Below are 25,553 nucleotides of genomic sequence, written 5' to 3'. Positions count from 1 at the left end.
CTTCTCGGACAGAGACGCTTGCTGTATGAATGAGTTCAGATGCTAATTTCCTTTGTTTTCTCAGAGCGATTAGACATTTCAGCATCAGCTAGTTTTTCCAGCCTTACCGCATTAAAGACTTTTAACATCACTCAAACTCCCTTTCAGACAGCGGCGAAATAACTCCTGTTTGTGATCCAATGTGGATTCAGATCAGGCAGAAATATTTATATGCATTGCCTAAGACATGATAAACATGGTAAATACGACCACTTGAAGAAAGCAGATATTTTATCTGTCAGTATCTTGTCTCTTTATACCAGACTGTCTGATATCCATATTTAGTTCTGCATATGTCCTAAAATAAAGCTTCCTCTGTTTCCCTGACTGAAAATAATCTGTACTGGGACAGTCACTGAGAGAGTGCAGGTTGTATTTTTGGTGGAGAAAGGATCGTTCTTTCTAAATGTGATGTAAACATACTGTCACGTGACTACAAATGAACGAACAGGCATGACGGATGACTGAACTAATGCACAGTTGGACACAAATTAATTCATTATAATCAATATAGCACTTAATATTGTAAAACTGTGATAAAACATCAATGCTCCGGTTTTAAATTTTCATTCAGTAACGAAACACAGCTGTGTGTTACTCAGAGTCGCAAAAGAGTGACTGTGTTTTATTTAGAGCTATTTTCAAGAACGTTGTACGTTTAAAAGTGAGTCATTGAATCATTCACTCAACCGAAGCGATATCACAATCACAATCATGCTTTTAATATTCTTAATATTATCATCTATTCATGTTGCTAATCCAAGTATGGGTAATAGTAGCCTTATCGTATCTTTTGTTGTTGTTGTTCTGTGAGGAACTGAGAAAGTAATGGAGTTAAACGACACCCAGCCACTGTGTCTCAGAAAAACACTTTAGACAACAGCAGTTTAAACTCTAGTCTTAACAGCAAGGCTCTTTGAGAGCATGCTCTCTCTCTCTCTTTCTCTTTCTGTCATGCTGTTTTATGTTATATATTCTATATCTGCTGACCTTGAGAACAGCAAAAAAAGATAAGAAAAACTGAAATGTAACATTGCATCTTTCAAAAGCAAAGCCAGTTGTGTGTGGACCTTGAAACGTACGGTAAGATGAAAAACCACACAAAGTAGCGCACACTACCTCCAGTACTTATAAATAACCCATATACAGAAAACTTTTATATTAAAGGTACATGCACTGCCTTACACTGGAATCAATGCGATGCAGTTGAAGATGAAGTTTGCATTGAAATAAGTGACCCTGACCGAAGTACTCTAAGACACTGAAGTGGGAGCCGAGGCTTTTATGATGTGCCATTGGATTTGGTGTCTCTATGTCCACAATCATCCAAGCGCTGCCAATTAGACTGATGAAAAACCAATGCATCCCCGTCGAATGAACTCGGACTCGTTTTCACCTTGTCATATTCATTAGATTTATTCTGCTATGAAAAGACCTTTCTATAAAAACACCTTTTTAAGGATTTGTATTGTGAATCATTTTGTATGCATTTCTCTAAGAGCAAAACCATTGCTTTCTTTATTTCCTGTATACATGTATTATACATGTAACGGTGAGGTGTTTTTATTATTTTTTTGCATATTGCTATGTAGAGGTTTACTGGCTCAAGTCAAGCGATCCTGCTATATCTCTAGTCTCTATGGTATTCTGGGCTCTAGATAGACTGCATATGCATGCAAGTCTTAAAGTTCCCATGAAATCAACAATTTCAGCTTTTAGTCAAAATATGTTACTCTTACTGTAATCTATGCTGCTCCAAAACAATGACAACATTCACATTTTAAAAGATATAATCATTCAAAATGTCTCTCACTTCCGCCAATATGATCAGTGATTCTGATGACATCACTCTTCACTTCAGCTTCTCATCAGATTTTATGTCCAATCAAATTCCACCTAGAATAATCCAAGCGCTGCCAATTAGACTGATGAAAATCCCCCTGGAATTAACTCGGACTCGTTTTCACCATGTCGTAGTGCACTATATAGGGGATAGGGAACGATCAGACAGTGCTCTATATAGGGGATAGGGAACGATCAGACAGTGCACTATATAGGGGATAGGGAACGATCAGACAGTGCTCTATATAGGGGATAGGGAACGATCAGACAGTGCACTATATAGGGGATAGGGAACCATCAGACAGTGCACTATATAGGGGATAGGGAACGATCAGACAGTGCACTATATAGGGGATAGGGAACGATCAGACAGTGCACTATATAGGGGATAGGGAACCATCAGAGAGTGCACTATATAGGGGATAGGGAACGATCAGACAGTGCACTATATAGGGGATAGGGAACCATCAGACAGTGCACTATATAGGGGATAGGGAACGATCAGACAGTGCACTATATAGGGGATAGGGAACCATCAGACAGTGCACTATATAGGGGATAGGGAACGATCAGACAGTGCACTATATAGGGGATAGGGAACGATCAGACAGTGCACTATATAGGGGATAGGGAATGATCAGACAGTGCTCTATATAGGGGATAGGGAACCATCAGACAGTGCACTATATAGGGGATAGGGAACGATCAGACAGTGCACTATATAGGGGATAGGGAACCATCAGACAGTGCACTATATAGGGGATAGGGAACCATCAGACAGTGCACTATATAGGGGATAGGGAACCATCAGACAGTGCACTATATAGGGGATAGGGAATGATCAGACAGTGCTCTATATAGGGGATAGGGAACCATCAGACAGTGCACTTTACAGGGGATAGGGAACCATCAGACAGTGCACTATATAGGGGATAGGGAACGATCAGACAGTGCACTATATAGGGGATAGGGAACCATCAGACAGTGCACTATATAGGGGATAGGGAACCATCAGACAGTGCACTATATAGGGGATAGGGAACGATCAGACAGTGCACTATATAGGGGATAGGGAACGATCAGACAGTGCACTATATAGGGGATAGGGAACCATCAGACAGGGCTCTATAAAGGGGATAGGGAACAATCAGACAGTGCACTATATAGGGGATAGGGAACGATCAGACTGTGCACTGTATAGGGTATAGGGAACGATCAGACAGTGCACTTTACAGGGGATAGGGAACGATCAGACAGTGCACTATATAGGGGATAGGGAACGATCAGACAGTGCACTATATAGGGGATAGGGAACGATCAGACAGTGCACGATATAGGGGATAGGGATCGATCAGACAGTGCACTATATAGGGGATAGGAAACGATCAGACAGTGCACTTTACAGGGGATAGGGAACGATCAGACAGTGCACTATATAGGGGATAGGGAACGATCAGACAGTGCACTGTATAGGGGATAGGGAACGATCAGACAGTGCACTATATAGGGGATAGGAAACGATCAGGCAGTGCACTATATAGGGGATAGGGAACGATCAGACAGTGCACTATATAGGGGATAGGAAACGATCAGACAGTTCACTATATAGGGGATAGGGAACGATCAGACAGTGCGATATATAGGGGATAGGGAACGGTCACACAGTGCACTATATAGGGGATAGGGAACGGTCACACAGTGCACTATATAGGGGATAGGGAACGATCAGACAGTGCACTTTACAGGGGATAGGGAACGATCAGACAGTGCACTATATAGGGGATAGGGAACGATCAGACAGTGCACTATATAGGGGATAGGGAACTATCAGTGTAAATATGCTTTCCATTCGGGTGAATGAAGTCTGGTTTCACGTATGAGTGAACCGCTGCAGCTCTGGACCGGAGACACGATAGCACACAGAGGATCATGTGATCGAGTCACCTCAGACCATAAACTGTATCGGCTCCATTTGAATTCTGCACAGAATTATATTTTAAAGCGATAAGGAGATTATTAGAGGGAGAAACGTTAGAGAGCTCAATGGCTGTGAGCTTTGAAATTAACACAACGCTATTGGCTGTTTTAAAACGTGAGGAGCTGTTCTATGCCTCGCCCTGTCTTCCTGCTTCAGTGGAAATCACATCAACACATTGAAGAATGCTGTGTTTCGAGGCACTTCAGTGGGACTTTAAGTCTTTTTGTCCAAATGTTTTGTTTGTCAAGTAAAAATGGTAAGCCTGAATACTAGCTCATCTTTCCTCAAAAAAGAAAACATGATTTAAGGTTGAATTAATTTGCTTATATATAGGGGAAATGGTACAACGTAAGCACTAAAGTTTAACACTGCAGAGTTTAGAAGTATGAACAATGAGCCTTAGCAAGCACCACTAATTAAACACTAATTAAATGACCATTAGCTGTGGAATTTTTTTCCTGACTTAATTTGCTACTATTGCTCTGCTAAGGTCAGATTCTGTGACGGAAATATCTTCAGACTGTCCTCTCCCTTTGGTGTTGGGATGGTGTTTAGGAAGTCCAGTCTAGTTTCAGAACCTCAATGGTCATCGAGTCGTTTCCCCTCAGGGCCTGAGATCTGACTGAGTGGCTCTGATCGAGGCTGAAGTACTGCTTCACTGGGCAAGCCCAAGTGGCCTGAACCGGAGAAGCGTTTGAGTGGTTTAGGAGCCGATTTGAGTGGGCGACCTGACAGAACGCAGTCAGCTAATTCACTCCCTCCATCTGCACACACTCCACCCAGACTGTGGGTTAGTGGAAAGATCGGACACCAGCTCGTTCACTGAGGAATGAAAACATTTATTATACATTCTTGATATCAACATGGTTATCTACTGTAACAAAGACCCAAGACTGCACTCTAAAAAATGCTGGGTTGTTTTAATCCATGTCTGGGTCAAATATGGACAAAAATGTAATTAAAAAATTTTAAAGAGTAAAAAGTTTGTCCATATTTGACCCTTTTTGAGCATTTTTTTATGGTGTGGTGTTTTATAATCCTTAAGAAGAAGATTATTAAAAATATACAAAGTATCCAGACCAGTATCTAAACAAGTCAAACAACAGGCCATGGTCAGAATTCAGGCTTATTTTAGTTAACTAAGATGAAATTTGTACTTATTTACTTGAAATAATTTCTTACTGAATTAAAATAAATGTTAATTGTATTATATCATGTCATGATTTTTATTTAGATTTACAAACCATAAAAAAGTCAAATGTTTAACTCTTTCCCTGCGAGTGTTTAAAAAAAAGTATTATTTAAATAATAATATACGTATTATATAAGAGATTCTTTAACTATCTGTAAAAACTAGGGATGAACCGATATTAATATTAATATTAATAATTCTTTATATTTGAAGGCTGATAATCGATATATTGGAAGATAAATCTGAATCCAAAAATTTATATCGTTTTTGAGAGCCTGATTATAAATACAAATGTCTCACCATTAAAGTCATGTCCCAAACACACATTTATTATGTTCTCGTTATAATTTTATGTTGGATATATGACAGACTTGTGCTGCATAAGTTGCACTGAACTCACTTTTGAAGTGATTTCAATCATATTTTGCCTGTAGCTCATAATTATCCAGTGCGCATTCCCACTCATTGTGCCTTTTTTGAAGTGACTCCAAACATATTTGAAGCCATTCAAAACCATCATGATGAGCAGTGCACATCTGAAGTGCCTCAGCTGAAGGAAATATATTATTTGATATATCAGCCAAATGTTCTTATTGTTCTGATAATGATAACTTTACAAATGAACATATGTGACCTCATATGTGTGCACATTCTCTATAAAAAAAACAACCTTCAAAATGATTTATGATTTGAATATATCGAAGGCATTGATTGAATCGCACAAAAACTCCAGAAACTTGAGGTTCCAAAACAAAATCGCCAGCAACCTTAAAATCTCTAGTAATAACACCAAATAATCATCTATCATGCAATATTCGTGCTGTCTAATCAGCATTTTGATATGCCACACCTGTGAGGTGGGTGGATTATCTCGGCAAAGGAGAAGTGCTCACTAACACACATTTAGACAGATTTGTGAACAATATTTTCAGAGAAACAGGCCTTTTGTGTACGTAGAAAAATTCTTAGATCTTTGAGTTCAGCTCATGAAAAAATGGGGGCAAAAACAAAAGTGTTGCGTTTATAATTTTGTTCAGTGTATATATTATCAACTTTTTCCGAAGGTACCAAAATTGTTTGATTAACATTAATGAAACTGACAGATATATATTATATATTAAGACCTAATGAACAGCATGGATCTGATATAATGTTACACATCAGATGCTTTTCCCCAACAATTAACCAAACGTTCACTTAAGACATAACAGATGATGTTTGCGTGAATACTCAACAATATTTTGAAATACTGTAATTCTGTGTATGTGTGTATATCGGGATCATTCGCTGTCTGAGAGGCGTGTTTGTGCGCATGCAAGATCGTTTTCATGGACAAAGGAAAAGTACTGCTCTCCGAAAACATGCAAATAAAGATAATTTTAGATGTTTAGTTGGGATCGCTAAACGAAGGCTTAATCAACTAATTTTTATGAAAACCTCAAAATCTAAAAATGTTTCATTTGTTTTGCCTGTAGCTCGTAATTATCCTATGTGCATTCCCACTCGTTTTGCCAACACAGGTCACATGTATTGGCCAATTCCGATATGGTGGCTGATATATCGTGCATCCCTAATAAAAAGTAGTTTCTTAATTCAACTAAAACAACACCAGTCCGACCAAATCCAAACTGACAGTCAAAACATGCATGAGGTCGTAACATAGCCAAAACATATACTAAGCATAAACAGCCATAACTGCAGGATAACCGAGACTTCACAAACACTGAAAGACTCACACTGCCTTATAACAGAGTCCCTTCCCTCAGGAAGCCTTCAAGGTTAACAAAGAAAAGCATAACGCTGCAGTTCACCGGCGAGGAGACGAGAGGCCGCTTTAATGGATGTCAATGGAGAAGAGGCTCAGTACACTGAATTAACTGCTTCTGTGAGAAAACAGATAATCACAGGTTTTTCACTAATCGTTCATGTTGGATTTATCTGTTCTATATATTTTCAACAACACAAAAATCCAGTTTTATGAGGAGGTAGATTCAGTGTATGGCACTTCTCATTCCTTTCTCTAATATTCACAAGCATGATTGACTGTTGTACAACTCTGATTCAATGATGTCAAGGCTATAATGTGATTGGCTATCAGGAAAAACATACCGCTTTCTCTCTTATCATCAGGAAGCTCGCATTCACATCTGCCTCCATCCAACAACGGGATAGGATCAAGCTCTCACCATTTGTTTTATTTTTAAAGGTGTCATGAACTGGCTTTTTTTATTTATTTATACTGTTGTCTGAGGTCAACTAATGATGTTTGTGTGGTTTTTACATAAAAAATCATCATAACTAATCAGTAATAGGCTATTCCCTGCGCTGGTTTTGAGGCTCTCTCCTGAACGCTGGGTTTGATGGGCGTGACACTGGAGACTTGGAAGTAAACGCCCACGGCTAGGATTGGAGAAGATTTGCATATTTAATGAGCTTAAGCTCCGCTGTCATTTCAGGGAGAGGAGAGACTGAGGGAGAAGCGGCAACCAGAATGAGTCTCTCGACCACAGGGCTCGTAAACGTCTTTATCAAACAATTATCAAATGATTTATTTCTCATCGACCCGCAATTGATTAGACTATTATTTTTATATTACACATAGCCCGCAAGATCGGATGATATAAGGCAAGGCAAGGCAAGGCAAGTTTATTTGTATAGCACATTTCATACCCAATGGCAATTCAAAGTGCTTTACATAGAAATTAATTAAAATAGTGGTAACAAATACATGAGAAAAAAAAGAATACCATATGGACGAATAAAGAATTAAAAACAAGCATAGTTAAAACAGTCGTAAAGATATAGTAATTAAAATAATAATAATAATAAAAAAATAATAATAATAATAATAATAATAATAAAATGGTCAGATCCACAATAATGATCTGATATAAAAATAAACATTCTTCAGTTTACAGCCTACATACATGTACCATCTTAATTAGAACACCTCATTCATTTCTTTCTCAAACACGTTCATAACATCCATTTTAATCACTATTCCCTGATTTTTACTCAGGAACCTTCTTGTTAAAACCCTTACTCACTCATCATACCCTCCACAGATTTACACATACTCAAACCTTATTGTCAAACTTACTATTTCCATCAAACCCAGTTTTCACTCGTCATATTCAACTCAAAAGAACATATAAAATAAACAATAACCAAAGATAAGAACAAAGGTAAACTAAAACAATTATAAAAAGAATAAAGAGATAAGATAGGGTGCAATCAGTCGGACGTACAGTGGCACAGTGCTCATTCAGTAAATGCACAGCTAAACAGATGTGTTTTGAGTCTGGATTTGAATGTGGCTACTGTTGGAGCACATCTGATCTGTTCAGGAAGCTGGTTCCAACTACGGCTGGCATAATAGCTAAAAGCAGACTCTCCTTGCTTTGAGTGAACTCTTGGTATTTCTAACTGACTTGATCCTGCTGATCTGAGTGATCTGTTGGGTTTGTATTTAATCAGCATATCTGCGATGTATTGGGGTCCTAGCTCATTGAGTGATTTATAAACAAGTAATAGTACTTTAAAATCGATCCTAAATGTAACTGGAAGCCAGTGTAAAGACCTGAGGACTGGTGTGATATGGTCATATTTTCTGGTTCTGCTCACAATCCTGGCAGCAGCGTTCTGTATGAGCTGCAGCTGTCTAATGGTCTTTTTAGGAAGGCCAGTGAGAAGGCCGTTACAATAGTCCACCCTACTGGTGATGAAAGCATGAACGAGTTTCTCTAAGTCTTGCCTGGAGACAAAACATCTAATCCTTGCAATATTTTTCAGATGATAGTATGCTGATTTAGTTATTGCTTTGACATGACTACTGAAACTCAGGTCGGACTGTAAAATCACTCCAAGATTCCTGACTTGATTTTTTGTTATCAGGCCTTTAGCCTCAAGATATGCGTTCACCTTGAGAATTTCATCTTTGTTTCCAAATGTAGTGATTTCGGTTTTGTCTTTGTTTAACTGAAGATAGTTTTGGCACATCCAGTTGTTAACTTCATCAATGCATTTGCACAGGGAGTCAATGGGGCTGTAGTCATTAGGTGACAGTGCTAAGTAGAGCTGGGTGTCATCAGCATAGCTGTGGTAAGCAATATTGTTCTTTTTCATTATTTGGCTCAGTGGCAGCATATACAGGTTAAACAGGAGAGGTGCTAGAATTGACCCTTGTGGGACTCCGCATGTCATGGACGTCCACTCAGACTTTTGGTCTCCTATACTCACATAATAACCTCTCCCTTCTAAGTATGATCTGAACCATTTGAGGACCATTCCAGAAAGCCCAACCCAGTTTTCCAGCCTGTCTAGAAGTATGTTGTGGTCAACAGTATCGAATGCGGCACTGAGATCCAGTTGTACCAGAATTGATGTTTTGCCTGTATCAGTGTTTAAGCGAATATCATTTATAATCTTTATGAGCGCTGTCTCTGTACTGTGATGTGGACGGAAACCAGATTGAAAATTGTCAAAGTATCCATTTGAGTGTAAGAATTTGTTCAACTGATTGAAAACAACTTTTTCAATGATTTTGCCTATGAAGGGGAGATTTGAGATTGGTCTGTAGTTGCTCAGTATGGAGTTATCCAGATTTCTCTTTTTCAGAAGAGGCTTAACTATTGCAGTTTTAAGGGCGGTTGGAAAAGTCCCATAGAGGAGTGAGGAGTTTACCACTTCTAGGAGATCTGCTTCTAAACAGTTAAACACACTTTTGAAGAAAGAAGTGGGGAGTGTGTCTAGGGCACAGGTTGATGTTTTAAGATGCTGTACTGTGTCTTCTAAAATTTTGCAGTCAATAGCATCGAAATCTGACATGGTAATTTTCCGAGGGTTTGGTATGATCTGACTGACCCCAGAGCAACTAGAGGATGTGCTGATCGCCTTTCTGATATTATTGATTTTCTCTGAGAAGTAGGAAGCAAACTCACTGCATTTACTGTCTGAGAGCATTTCACTAGGAGTCTGACTCGGGGGGTTTGTTAGTCTCTCGACAGTAGCAAAAAGAGTGCGCGTGTTGTTTATGTTTCTGTTTATAATATTTGAGAAGAAGGTCTGTCTAGCTTTGCCTAGTTCAACATTGAAAGCATGAAGGGTGTCTTTATAGATGTTATAATGGACTACAAGTTTTGTCTTCCGCCACATGCGTTCAGATTTTCTGCATTGTCTTTTCATTATTTGAACTGCTGTTGAGTTTCTCCAAGGTGCTTTTTGTTTGGTACTCTTTTTCCTGACTTTTAGAGGAGCAATATCATCAATTACACTCTTAACTTTTGAGTTAAAGGAGTCAAGGAGAAAATCAACAGAGTCTGCAGATATGCTTGGTGTTAGAGATAAAGCCTTCATAAACAGCACATTAGTGTTCTCATTTAAGCATCTTTTTTTGACAGAGACAGATCTAGCTTCAATGGCAGGAGAGATTGATATATCAAAGAAAATACAGAAATGATCAGACAGTGCCACATCCTTAATAACAATTGATGAAATGTTTAGACCCTTACTGATAAGTAAATCTAGAGTGTGTCCACGATTGTGTGTGGGTCCATTTACATGCTGTGTCAAATCAAAAGTGTTAAGAACAGTCATGAGCTCTTTTGTTTTACTGGATTCAATATTGTCTATGTGAATGTTAAAATCCCCAGCAATAGCAAAACAGTCAAACTCTGAGGAAATTATTGATAACAGTTCTGTAAAGTCCTCAGTGAAGCCTGCAGAGTATTTCGGAGGCCTATAAATAATGATAAGCAGGATGCGTGGAGAACCTTTTAACACAATACCCAGATATTCTAGAGACAAATACTCACCAAATGATACTTGCTTACATTGATAGAAATCTTTAAAAAGAGCAGCAACACCCCCACCTCTCCTAACAGATCTGCAAACACTCATAAAAGTAAAGTTAGGAGGGGCTGCTTCATTTAGGACTGTTGCACTACAGTTTTCTTCTAGCCACGTTTCATTTAGAAGCAGAAAGTCTAGGTTGTTAGTGGTTATTAAGTCATTGACTAGAAATGATTTGTTCTTAAGTGAACGGATGTTTAAAAGCGCTAACTTAACAGTAATAATTTTTTTCTCCACATTAATCCTATTTTGGCAGGTAACAGGCAGCAGATTATATTGGTTTGTTAAACAGCCTGACAAGGCCTTAGACTTTCTTTCACGTAACAGAACAGAGATAGAGAAAGAGGCAGGCACACTTGGTTCCCCCTTGTTTTGTAAACATTTGATAAAGTTACTGTTATCATAGCGGGGACCCAAAACACATCACTGAGAGCTGGAATCAGTTGTTTTTGGTTCACCTACAACAGATGGAGGCGGGTGTGGGCCCTGACGTTGTGACCGAAGAAATCTCACAGGAGGAGGGCGAGGACGAGCTGGGCCCACAGGCTTTGGTGTTTGTGGGGCTCCACGATTTTTGGTCGATATTTGGGGGCTCATAGCGATCGAGTGTGATAGTCTGATTCCAGCATGAACCAAGTCCTCCATTTTCTCTGAGAAGCTCAGATGCGGGGATGCTGGAGAGAGGAATGACATGTCCGGTGAGAGGGGCTGTTTCTCTGGTGTTATCGGAAGCTGAAATATGTTGTCCTGGCTTCCCTGTCCATTTTCCAGAAAATCATCCTTGGGTGCTGAATCTTGGAGCAGATCTAATCCTTCACAGTCAGTCTGTGGTGAGCTCTGTGGGCAGGGCTCAGCTGGGAGTGTGTCCGTGAGCAATTGTTGTTGTGGGGGCGTGGTCTTATCATTGTCCATGTGGGATGTGTCAGCCACATGTCCATTCAGCTGCTGAAAAGAAGTCCTGTGGTCGTCCATACTCTGTATCCGGTTGAGTTGGTTAGAACACACAGCTGAAGGATGATGAAGGGAAAAATAAATATTGTCCTTTAACACTCTTGCACCAAGTTTGTTTGGGTGGTGGCCATTTGATGTAAACAATTGTCTCTGGCTCCAGAAGAGATTAAAGTTGTCGATGAAATTCACTCCCTTCATCATGCAGGTTTTTTGCAGCCATGTATTAAGCCCAAGCAACCGTGAGAATCTATTTGTTCCTCTTGCTGGCAGTGGTCCACTGATGAACGGCTGAACTTTCAGTTTGCTAAGTGTTTCAAAAAGTTCATTGAAATCCCTTTTAATGAGTTCTGACTGCTCTCTCTGAATATCGTTCTTTCCTACATGAATGATAAGTCGATTTGCTGTCTTGTGTTTTATCAGGATGTTCTGAATTTCCCTGTTTACATCAGAAATGGTTGCTTGTGGAAGGCAGCATGTAGTTGTATCTCTGATGCTAATGTTTCTGACTGTGGAATCACCCACTATCAGAGTCCTTGGCTCGGCTGTGCTCTGAGCTGAGGGCCGCTGTCTGCTCGACCTTGAGCGCCTGTTAGCATTAGTGTTAGCTGTGGGCTGATGCAATCCGTGTTCGATCACATTCATCACGTTTGGGGATTCATCATCCTCATTCATTAATACTTCAAATCTGTTTTCAAGATGTATCGATGGTGGTCGGAAACTACTGTTTGCAATCCTTGTGTCTGGGGTAGAGCATGCTACTGCAGCAATATATGAAGCTCGTGACAATCTGACGTCTCGAGTGTGTTTGGGTCTTGCCCCCTGTTTGTGCCATCGATTAATGTGTTGATCAGTTACTTGTTTCTCTATCTGTTGAGTAGCACTAAATTTATGGGACTCACCAGCTGTGTGCAGAGGACGTTCGTGATGAAGCTCTGCTGTGTGATTCGTCCGGTTTGGTAGTTGCGCAAATAACTTTGTTTCAAGAACTGCAATCCGTTGTGAAAGTCTGTGGCAGTTTGTGCAGCAAGTAGATTCTTGAACTAAAAGAGGCATTTTCTTATCCTTTCGATAGTAGGCAGCTGTGTTTTCCCTTCCGGAATGTAAGCTGATGGAAGGGAGAGGCTGGTCGAATGAAGTGTTCGCTTTTTTGTAGTAATCCAGTCTCCAGAGTTTCAAGTTTTTATCAGAAAAGTTAAGCTTTGTTGTTTGAGCACTGTGTTGATTTGCTGAAGTTGAAGTTATGAGATAAAATATAGAAGCGATAGAGCAAAGCGCGGAGCAGTAAGCAAGAGCGTCCGAACAGTAGCGAAGCAGGAAGCCTGCGAAGCAGGAATATAAGTGCGAACCGTGCGCACACACACATTCGGTGCGCACATACACATTCGGCGCGCACCACCCTTCAGATGACAACGAGAGAGAGAGAGAGAGAGAGAGAGAGAGAGAGAGAGAGAGAGAGAGAGAGAGAGAGAGAGAGAGAGAGAGAGAGAGAGAGAGAGAGAGAGAGAATAGCAGAACAAGAACGGAATATAATGCGATTCATCGGCCTGCCGGGCTTTGCGAGCGATGGCCCATCCGTGTCTGATCAAATTATGCCAAAAATGCTCTGTGAACCTGATATGACAAAGCAAAAAAATTACGGTGAAAAGGCAATTTCCTAAAATGTCAATGGATCCATTTTTCTGGGATTAGAAATAAGATTTTAAGTCCAGCGTACTAAAGGTTTGCTCTGTTAGACACGTACACATGAGCAAAACGATCTATAACATTGCAGTACTATTACATATAAAAACACGTTTTACTCACATACCATTCCTATATGGTGCAATAACAGGAATGGTGCTACAGGAATGGTGTAATAACATTGCACCATTCCTGTTGGATCCAAATCCAGCATCGACCAGAGATTTCTTTACAAACGAAGTGAACATGTCTTCCCCACGTGAGCTGCAGCTTCATTAAAAATAAATGAAGTATCACACATTCCTAATATTAGGATCCGAAGGACGCTTATGCAGCGACTGTGTTCTTCCACAACCAGTAATAGCACAATATCTTGCTACCTTCCTTGGCATGTTTATTGTTGTTGACCAGCTAGCACAAGCCGATCAGCTCCATGAGTCAGTGGGCGGGGCCACTGGATTAGACGGGTCGGTGGGCGGGGCCACTGGATTAGACGGGTCGGTGGGCGGGGCCACTGGATTAGACGGTCGGTGGACGGGGCTACTGGATTAGACGGGTCGGTGGGCGGGGCCACTGGATTAGACGGGTCGGTGGGCGGGGCCACTGGATTAGACGGTCGGTGGACGGGGCCACTGGATTAGACGGGTCGGTGGGCGGGGCCACTGGATTAGACGGTCGGTGGACGGGGCCACTGGATTAGACGGGTCGGTGGGCGGGGCCACTGGATTAGACGGGTCGGTGGGCGGGGCCACTGGATTAGACGGCCGGTGGGCGTGGCCACTGGATAAGCCGGGTCGGTGGGCGGGGCCACTGGATTAGACGGGTCGGTGGGCGGGGCTACTGGATTAGACACGCTGTAGAAGCGCAGTGACGTAAGAATGAAGCACAGGACCATTTGCTGAGCCTGGTGTCTATAAAAGCTTTTCTTTGACTAATAAGGAAGTTTTCAGCTCTGAAACTTTTAGGATATTCTTATATTACAATGACATTTTTATATCAAGGGAAAGTTGATTTCTCAATTCATCACCCCTTTAAATAATCCGTTTCAGATGTATAGGTAGGACATAAGGAAAGATCAGTCATTACTTCCATTCTTCCATACTTCGAGTAAATGTACTCAGTTACTGTCCACCTCTGCTGGCAATTAATGGTGGCTGCGTCCAAAGCCTGGATTATGTTGCCTTCGGAGGACACATTTTGAAGGTAGGAAGGCATCAAGGCACGTCCGAATCTAATGTTAGCTTCACTTCCCATTTGTTTAGTTCTCACCAAAGTTCTCTCTATTTTGCTGTAAATCATTAAACTGTTACACTGCCAACAAGTCTGTCATGAGGTGCCTTTCATACACAAACGCTGCCTTACAAGTCATTGTCTGTTAGGGTAGCGAGGCAAGCCTATGTCTAGGTTTTTGGACGCAGCCAGTGTCTGCCTGAAAATTCAGAAAATGCTAAATGCATTTCATGATCACTTTAAGTGTGAGCACTAGCACTAGTGCTGTCTGCTAGCACTAAAGGCCGTCATCACTAGTTATTCATGTCACCTTCATCAACACACTATATCTCCTTACGTGTGAAACACCCACACAACATATGCCATTGCTGCAGATCAATAGCCTCCGTAAACATACAAAACATCACAACTGACCTCCGATCAGCAGTCAGCGGCATTGCAAACCCAGCCTCTGCACAAATATGCTGCGTCATGCGAGCGGGATGATTGACAATTATGAGAATGTGTGGTGATATTGAGATGCCTATTAACCGAGAATGCCCCAGGTACGCCGAGTGCGACTCGCACGCCACGCCGCAGGAATTCATATGTGCTGCGCGACTGCGGCTTCATTGATGTCCTGCTCTCTGGCATGTTGCACCGTGGCAGATCAATATGACCTTACCTCTGCTGCCTGCTTCTTTGAAACTTAATTACTGATATTCAGCTACAAAGTCATCATGCTCCGGCTGCCAATATTCATTGGGGATCATTACCAGCCTAATAAAACCGGTTATTTATCGGCTGCTGAGCTGACATTCAACCTATCTCCATTTACTTCAAATATGAAAGTGTGTGGTGTTTTTTTAAAGCTCGACGTTTCTGTCCTCTCAGATGTGTATGCTCTTTTGCACAGGTGTCACAACATAGACTTTCCCAACACGACACCGATACGTACATTTACAATTCATGTGGACCATGTGACATCATTATACTGTGCCGCCATTTGTGTGTCCGATCACAGCTGCGCGACTTGTTTCATTCAATGAGCAGAACAGCCACAACTAGCAGAGCGAGATCAACGAAACAATCCCAGAAGGTTCACAACAAACTTTCAAAATGCCCAGAATATATTGTGCAGTTATCTGTAAGGAGAGTCGTCTGAGAAACACAGAACTAAAATTTTGTTCGATATCAAAGAAGTTATATTGGCGGAATAAATAGTTGCTTCATCCAGAAGGGTGGCAGCCAAAAAACAACGCACAACATTAATAACAACTGGGACTGTTTATATATGCCTTTCATACACAAACACTGCCTTACAAGTCATTGTCTGCTAAGGCAGCGAGGCAAGCCTATGTCTAGGTTTTTGGACGCAGCCAGTGTCTGCCTGAAAATTCAGAAAATGCTAAATGCATTTCATGATCACTTAAATGTATATTTAACATTATAACTGTATTGCAATAAAACGTGAATTATTCGGGCTTAGCTGCCATGTTTCAGTGTTACGGGAATGCATCCGCAACAAGTTTCAACCAGCGTATTAAAGATATTGGTAACACTTTTACAATTAGGTTCATTAGTTAACATGAACTAATAATGAACTGTGCCTTTAAAGCATTTGTTTATCTTTGTTAATAATAATTTCAACATTTACTAAAACATTATCAAAATCTTGTTAACATTAGTTAATTCACTGTGAACTAACATGAGCAAATCATGAACAGCTGAGTTTTTTTACTAACTTTATTACTAATTTTTTATTAAATGCCTCGCCACGCGGGTATAAATGAGGCACAGGTGCTTGCATCAGATTAGTCTTTTGCTGAGGAGCCGAGTAGGTGAATTGGCACCCCAGCAGGGTACAGAGGACATGGGCTGGGACGTGGCGTCTCCGTTCCCTCCTTCAGGGAACGAGGGTTACATACGTAAACGAGATATTCCCATTCAGTCGGTCACTCTCGACGCCACATCGGAGTACAGACGAATAGGAATCCCTACCAAAGCTTCATGGCCTGTGCCCTCTTCCAGAGCCTCCTGAGCTCTCTTACCTGATGGGACGGGGCTCACACAGAGAAGTCCATCACTGCTATTCTACATGACCCGCTCAGTGACTATTGGATAACACTGGGGAACCGTGCCCTAATGGGGAGCCGCTGCAGAAACACATCGTACCGAGAGGAGTTATGTGGAGAAAATGGCTGTTTTCGAACACATTGGTTAGATTAACGCGTTGTGCGAAGTGATGGGCATTTTCGAATCACTGCTTCATGAAGCTTCGAAACCTTTATGAATCTTTGGTGTCAAATCAGTGTTTCGGAGCACGTATCAAACTGCCAAAGTCACGTGATTTCAGTAAACGAGGCTTCTACGTCAAAACTGATTCGAAATGTTTCAAAATATCAGTGGTTCACCCCTGGGTTGCAATTATCTCTCTGAACCCATAAATCATGTGGAGTCACTGGGACCGAAAAAGTGTCTATGGGTTTTATACACGTATAGATGTTTTAATGAGACATTAGTATGATTTAAAGGAATAATAGTAGTTGATAGTCTCGTATTAGTCTGTTTAGCTGAGCCAGATATTACAGACACTTGATATTTAATCTTATTAGATGCATTTGATATATTTTACTTTTAATAAAGCATTAGTGATGTGTCTGTAAAAGTTTTTTTTTTTGCATGTTTGGCTTGTTTTGGTTGCGTTTACTCTGTTCTGACCAATAGTCTGCGTGTGGCGCTTTGAAACGGTGAATCATTTTGCAAAGCAATTGGTTCAATTGATCAATAGTTATGTGAAGCTTACATTTTCTTTGCGTGAGAGTTCATTAGCATGCAGTGACAATGGAGGATGCACAAAGTTCAATATTACGCTTTTTCAAGAAATCGCGGAAAGAAGAGTGAGGAGGAGAAAAAGAGCCTACTTCACTTTCAACACGATCTCATGAGGAGACAGTGAGCATATACATGCATATTTCATCATTGGACTGTAGAGAGAATTCCACGACACAAATCGCCACAATGGCAAATAATTTAGCCTCATTATAACAGCGAGAACAACTTATAATACTCTATAATTTATGCTCATACATATAAGAGTAAGACATAATTGGAGACTGTAAAGGAGTCTATTATTATTGGTGTACACTCACAATAAAAACCAAACATTGTGCTTTTGTAAAATAAAGAAGACAAACTGGTTTAATCGAAACATAGAGCAATCTCTTGCGTGCATCTGAACTCCTGTTTTGGATTAGTGCGTAGATAACCTCTTCTTCGTTTTATTTTTTTTTTCATGCAAACTGCATTGCATTATATGCCTCCTTCTGGATTGGAGTGTGGATCGCTTGTGACTGACTGTATTCATCGTCTGACTGTATGCACCAAACCATGATGGGTGGGGACGAATACATGTACCTTTACATTTTAAAATAGCTTTGTGCATCTAAGACTCTTCTGCAATGCAATTCGGCGTGCCGATTGGTGTGCACACCACAGTTTAATACTGCACAAGAAAGGCAATCAACTACAAAACTGGAGCAGCATAAAAATGCTTGAGTTCATGAGGGCAAACGCAAGATTCAGACGGGATGTTGATAGTGTAACCATATCATCAGAGCAGTTCTAGACAGACGAGACGGGGGAAGTTTTACAATCAAATTTTTTTAATGATTTGCAATACAATCCCTTCTGAATGTTTTATAGTTTGTATTTTCTGATCAGTCTCTTCCACAGATAGAGCAAAGGTAGTACTTGGCTTAAAATGGTTCATAACCACTGGCAGACAGCGCAATAATAAATAACATATTTCTTGACTTGTAGTCACTTTCCATGCACTGTGAATTACAGAACATAAGTGACAGGGACCATCCCGACAACTTGGAATTGAAGGACTTACTCGAGGGCACACCATTGATATCCGGCACTGTTTCCTTCATAGCTTGACTCTTTATTAGATCAAGTCTGCAAAATTGTTACAATCTCATCTTGCGGTATTTTATCACGGATGAGGGGTCGGGTTTGGCTGGTTAGCATGACCCTGTTAACCCCTGTTGTTGAACTAAGACAGCAAAAGGCATACATCTCTATCAATGGCCGTTCAAAAGTAACTGTGTATTTCTGATACAATTGTTTGTTTTGGCAACTAAATACTGCACTTAGGCTATATCATAGAGTATGTTTTACCACTTTTTTAAAAACTCAGGATCGTCACTAGTGGAACTACATCATAAGTAGATGTGTGATTATTCATATGCCATATGTTAAAACAGATGATAAATCAATAGTGCCACGGAGGCTGGATGCCCCTTGCATTGCCTTATTGAGCTTGTGATGTCAGTTGGAGAAGCAGTGACCCCTGGAGGCTAAAGGGTAAAACAACACATACAGACACAAGGGCCTTTGCCAGCATCCCCCCTTTAACGTTTAGATTAATATGGTCCACTTTCTATCAGCGCACTCGCTGTTAATGCAATCTGCACTGCTTTCCCAAAGCAATTAACGGAATGGATGCACTGCTGTTGTTTTATCAAAAACAAGTTGCATCCTGAAGCACATCTCAGCTGTTGATTTATTCATTTGTTTCACTTTAAAAGCCTCTGGCCCATCTCTTTTTTTATACAGATTGAGCCGAGTATGCATGAAGCCCAGCAGGCAGGGGTGCTTAGAGATATGAGCTGTAACGTAATGTCGCATGAGGGAGAAATAGAAAATGATGATTTGAAAGAAGTGCCTGGTATCTTTATACAACAAGAAGGTGAAACAAGACCGACATGAGTGCAGTGATGATGAGGAATGACTATGAATGTAAATTGCTTTGTTGATTGGAGTGAACTCCAGGGGATGATCCGAGAAAGGGCGCAAGCTGTTTGTGTCTTTATGCATGCCTTGACTGACCAAGAATGAAGGTGTTTCGCTGAAAAGAAAAGAAAGGCAAGGATCGACAAGAATGAAGCATACTGATTTTCCTTAGTGTTGAAGATTAGAAACTATGATGATGATATTAAGATGCCTATATCCAACACAACTTTTTTCTAAATTGCATTCCCAATGCTCCTGGAGTGCCAAAATCCTGCCGATTTTTCCTGAAAGCTTCTAGTGATTCTGAAAACCTTGATTAGGTGCTTCAGGTGTGTTTAATTAGGATTAAAGCTAAAAACCTGCAGGATAGTGGCCCTCCGTGAACAGGATTGGACACCCCTGCTTTAGAGTATTATGGACTGTGTTTAAAAGGTTAGTTCAGCCAAAAACTTATTGATTACAAAAAACATAACCAATTAACACTGTCCGCTCTTGTGTCAACAACACGCTTGCATCGTGGTGCTCTTGTAAATGCATGTTGGAGATTATAATTGTGAAGATAGGTCAACCAATAGTGGATTTTACCAATAACGATAAGTAGGTTGAGCCACGCTGGTCGAAAAGCATCGCATTATGGTGTTTAAGCAGCGAGTTACGACGTTGTATGGAAACACACCCCTGTGTGACTTCTTGTTTTTTGCGACACACAACCGTATCAACGATCAAGGTGTGTACATGTCTGTAATGCTCTCCGATAATGCGACTAAAATAGGCAAACTCCACATGCCTTAAGCCGGGTGCACACTGTGCGATTTTGGCCACGATTTGGCCGTCTGGGACAAATTTAGCAAATCCTAAAAGATTCCTCAGATCCTAGGCTAAAATCTGACGTCTTTGGTCGTTAGTTTGACATGTTCACCGGCAGCTGATTAATGAGCGCTGCGATCAAATTTTACCTCAGACGAAATTCTGGCAGTGTCAGAAGATTTGGCACACAATCCTGTATCCCCCCAATATCTCCGTTTTTCAAGACAAACTATGACCAAAACGAGAGCTAGAGATTTCTTTGTAGCCGTCATTTCAGTCCCGCATGTAATGCAGCTCACTGTCACTGAACGCGTCATTCATTGATGATATAAAACTCCGGGTGAGTTTTCTTGCGCGCGTCCGTTTTTAGCGCGCCTTCACTATCGTGCAGTCTGACATTACTGTCAACTGAGATCTTACAGTGTGACATGGCGATCATGTTCGTACAGTCTGACAAGGGACATTCGCAAAGGATTTTGAAAAATCGCACAGTGTGCAGGACCCATTAATCCGATTTATGTTTAGTTAGATTATGACTTTAATCAGATTAAGGTAATTAGAAAACGCTGTCTACATGGTATCCTCTTAATCAGAGTATTGTCTTAATCAGATTAATATCAGAGTATTGTTGTCCATGTAAACGTATTCAGTGTTAGGGAAAGTTACTCTTAAAAGTAATGCATTACAACATTGCGTTACTCCCTGCAAAAGTAACTAATTGCATTACTTGGTTACTTTTTATAGAAAATAATGCATAAATTTTTCTCACCTGGGCTGGGCGTGCTTGTTTTTTTAACAACAAAAAAGTCGTATTTTTGGCAAATGTAAAGGCCCTTTCATAGTAAAAGTGAAATGAGTAAGCCTGCAAAATGAATCCAAATTATCCCATTAAACTGTACCCCTCCAGTAGAGGGCACAGTTAAAAAAAGTGAATCATCGAAGGTCAGCAACAAAGACATTGGTTAATATATTTCATTATTGCAGGTTTGTTTAATGTTCTGAAATTGTATTTCACTGTTTTACAAATTTTGAGTAATACTGAATCTTTAATCTTTAACTGAATCAGTGTTTTTTGCAAGTTAGATGAGTAAATGCTCACATTTATTCTCACCCATGATTTCTCTCAACTTGGAGACCGGAGAGTTGTCCATCAATAAATGGAAAAACCAAGTAACTTGCATAATATGATACAGATATTTTGTTGTAAATGTAAAAGTAATGTGTTACTTTACTAGTTACTTATAAATAAGTGATCTGATTCAGAACTCAAGTTACTAATGCGTTACCTCCAAACACTGCTCGTCAATATGTTTTTACAGTAAAAGCATATATTGATGAGGGCTTTTAATGGGGAAAGAGGACAAAAAGCAACATAAATGTGGTCTATATAATTAGGGCTCTATAATCTCTGAAGCTTTTCTACTTGAAAAGAGAAATTATATTGGAGAGCTTCAGAACATGTTGTACATTAATGCTACCTGTACGCATTCACTGAAAAGGAGCAGGATAAATATTCTGCAAAACAAATCATACAGGGTTACGGGTCTATTCCTTAAACTCTAGCAACCTTAAAACCTTCTCAGCGTTGTTTAATAATGAATCTTTTTTTTGTTTTCCAGAGATCCCAACAAACCAGTGCCTCAGGATACCAAGTTTATCCATACTAAGGCCAATCGTTTTGAAGAGGTTGCCTGGTCCAAATACAACCCGCAAGACCAGCTGTATCTGCACATTGGCCTGAAGCCACGAGTCCGTGATCACTACCGTGCCACAAAAGTGGCATTCTGGAAGCACCTGGTCCCTCATCTGTACAACCTACATGATATGTTCCACTACACCTCCACCACCACCAAAGTGCCGCCGCCCGAGACGACTCAGAACTCCCTGTCCACCAAACGTCCCAATGGCAAAGCCTGGCCGTTCAACACCAAACGGCCTCCAATGTCTCCGGCGTACAACAGCGAGAGTGGGAAGGAACAATGGAACGGAGAAGAGGAACCAGGCCCTCTGGTGGTGGAGAACCCACGGGATTACTCCACCGAGCTGAGCGTAACCATCGCGGTAGGAGCTTCGCTATTGTTCCTCAATGTTCTGGCGTTTGCTGCCCTGTACTACCGCAAGGATAAGCCCCGGCAAGAACAGCACCCGCAACCCAGCCCGCCTCGAGCCACCACCACCAATGACGTCAACCGCCACGCCCCTGAAGAGGAGATCATGTCCTTGCAGATGAACCAGACACACCACGAGTGCGACGCTGGGCCTCCTGGCGACCCGCTGCGGCTCGCTTCACTCCCCGACTACACGCTGACTCTGCGGCGCTCGCCTGACGATATCCCACTTATGACGCCAAACACCATAACCATGATCCCTAACTCGCTAGTGGGAATGCCGAACCTACATCCATACAACACCTTCACAGCCGGCTTCAACTCCACCGGCCTGCCACATTCCCACTCCACCACGCGTGTATAGCTTTATGGAGATCCAGCAAAGGGAGGGATGGGGGGAAAGTCATTGGTTTTAATGAAAGCAAGAGATGTGGGTTCAGGATGATGACGGAAACAAAACGATTTGAATAGACTTTTGCAAAAAGCAGTGACAAGTTCTTTCCAGATGTCAAGTTGTGCAAACCTGCCAAAACAGAACTGCTCTCTTTCCTTCGAAAAGGGACGAGCGTTTCAAGCAGTATTTTTTCTAATCATCGTTTTAAAAGAAAAAAGAAAAACGCCTTTCTAAACAGAATCGGGCGAGTGGGGCGATCGCTTTTCTTCTTCAATAAATAACAAAAACAACAACAAAGGAAAGTGCATTTTATTTCCCATCGCAGTCTTTTGTGGGAAACACGTTTCAAAACAGTGGCCTCTAAGGTGACATCTGCATAATATTGTTTGCTTTGCTTTTCTTTTCAATGCCTTATAAAGAGCTGTTTTTTCTCTTAGTTTGACGATCTTTCCCTGAGATGAGTTTGTGTGGGACATAGTGATCTGACTTGAGTGGTTGGATTTCAGGAAGCATGAGACAGATGACTAATATGGAAACCGGTGGATTGAAATGGTAACTGCAACTCATTTTCCAGTTGCATAACGTCACGTGGTTTTACCTTTTTTCTTCTTTTTTTTTCTTGGTTCCACTGAAAATCTTTTGTTTTGGAACGTTTCCATGCGACAACACTGGAGATAAAGACTTCGAAAGTTACTGTAATTGTTTTTGTTTAATGAAGTGCATCTTTTACAACAAATTTATCTATCAGCTCCTGCGTCAAATTCCCATGAAATGCACACTTACACACAACGCTCACTGTTTGATTGGTGTGCATGTGTGAGTGATTATGGGTACGAACGGGAATGTGTGTGTGTGTGTGTGTGTGTGTGTGTGTGTGTGTGTGTGTGTGTGTGTGTGTGTGTGTGTGTGTGTGTGTGTGTGTGTGTGTGTGTGATTGCCTTTTTGCCATGTTTTTTGTTAAATATTTGTGTGATGGGGGGTGGTGGGGGGGCTTCTTTACCACTGCGTTGATTTTGTTCACCACAAGTAGTCTTTCAACTGCGTCTATTGTCGTCTGTCTTTGCGAAATAGAACTTTTTGTTATTTTAAAAAAGTTACATATGTCTAATTTTGCTTAAAAATTACAAAATAAATCTATTATTTTACATGCAAGAGAAAACAATAGCTTAAGATTGAACTGAACTAACTGACATGATTCCATTGACTTTGTAAGCGTTCCTCTTGACTGGAGACGGTGGCCTCTTTACACTGAATAACCACAGTGTAGAACTGTCTTTCTTTAAATATATATATAAATATGGGCATACATACATATATGTATAGGGCTTTTATGAAGATTTTGCTCCCATTGACCTGAAAGTGTAAATGACCATTATTATCAATTATTAGGCTGAAAGTACCCATATTCAGAGGGCAGAGCAGTTAGTGTCTGTGCTAGTTTTATCCTCGACACCATAATCTGAGGCCACAACAAGTGTCTTTTTAATAGCTCTATATGTATATTTATGTATAAATATATTTAATATTTATTTATGTATACCAGATGTATACATGCTGATTGTGCCATGTGCCAAATTAAACCATAAAACTGGAGACGAAAATGTTATTTTTTTATGCAATTTTTATTTTTGGACAACTCCATCACAGTTATATGTGTTCAATTTCCTACCTGATTTAATGTTGCTAATGCCTGGTTCAGACTACACGATATTAGCCTGAATTTGGCACGATCTGTTTGGCGTAAGGTGTCGTAGGGATTCGTAAACGGTAATGGACGTCGGGACGCAAGAATCGTTCATTTCATCTCGTATAGTGTGCCATAGTATACGACAACCGAATGCGCGTCTGCGATAGTTTACGACGTCATGACAATTAACATGTTTAATTTTTTTTGCGGTGCTTCACGACAGGTTCTGTCACATGTGACCCTGACCAACCGGATCAAAGACAGTTTTCGTGCACAGCTTTCAAACACGGCGAAACGCACAAGAGATGACGGAGCGGCTAACTTTAGGTGGAATTATAAAATGGAGGAAAGGTTTGTGGAGCTGTGGCAACAGTACTCCTGCCTGTACGATGTGTCATCGATGGACTACAACAACCGAATAAGAAAAATGCTGGCAAACAATAGCGGAAGCCCTTCAGGAACCCGGCGAGTAACGTTACTGGAATGTAAGCTTAAAATATGTTTTACAAATACGTTGTGGTGGCAAGTTTTTACTACTGCTAATAACTAAATATTTAATATAAAAAGAACAATATTTTACCTCAAGTTCTCTTTGGAGGATTGACAGCCCATTATGTCCTCTTCTAGCAAGCCAGGAACATGTTCTTCGTTGGGTTTTCTTTCTATTTTTGCGCTTTTCTAAACATAAAACAGCCAAATCACGCTGCTTCAGACATCGTTTGTTTACGCTCTTGTTTCTGAAAGTCGATGACATCACGCACATCTTGACAACAAGCGATGATTGGTCGAGTAGCAACGTGTAGTCTGACATGTTTCTAGTTCAGACACGACAAGATTTTAGGAGTAAAAATCGTGTAATCTGACACAGTAACTATCGTAACAGACAAAAATATCTTGTAGTCTGAACCAGGCATAAGATTTATGGTCCTTTCAGACCGGGCGCGTAACGGAAAAGTGTAACGAATAAGCGAATATTTCGCATGCAAATATTTCGCGTCAAAACCATTCACATCAGC

At 40.7% G+C, this 25,553-nt stretch overlaps 1 protein-coding gene across 2 annotated transcripts in view; it reads left to right on the top strand.

The window, feature by feature from the left end:
* The window catches only part of nlgn3a (neuroligin 3a), a 282,714-nt gene extending 258,271 nt beyond the window's left edge, over positions 1-24,443 (top strand). For both annotated transcript variants that reach the window (XM_067456837.1, XM_067456836.1), the window contains one exon: positions 21,968-24,443. In XM_067456837.1, coding sequence (XP_067312938.1) covers positions 21,968-22,820 — 853 coding nt within the window. In that variant the 3' untranslated portion in view covers positions 22,821-24,443. The remainder of the gene's footprint in view (positions 1-21,967) is intronic.
* The last annotated feature ends 1,110 nt before the right edge of the window (positions 24,444-25,553 follow it).

The sequence above is a fragment of the Pseudorasbora parva genome, chromosome 11, assembly GCF_024679245.1.
Source record: "Pseudorasbora parva isolate DD20220531a chromosome 11, ASM2467924v1, whole genome shotgun sequence".
Classification (NCBI taxonomy): domain Eukaryota; kingdom Metazoa; phylum Chordata; class Actinopteri; order Cypriniformes; family Gobionidae; genus Pseudorasbora; species Pseudorasbora parva.
This window is presented reverse-complemented; position numbering and strand designations above follow the sequence as displayed.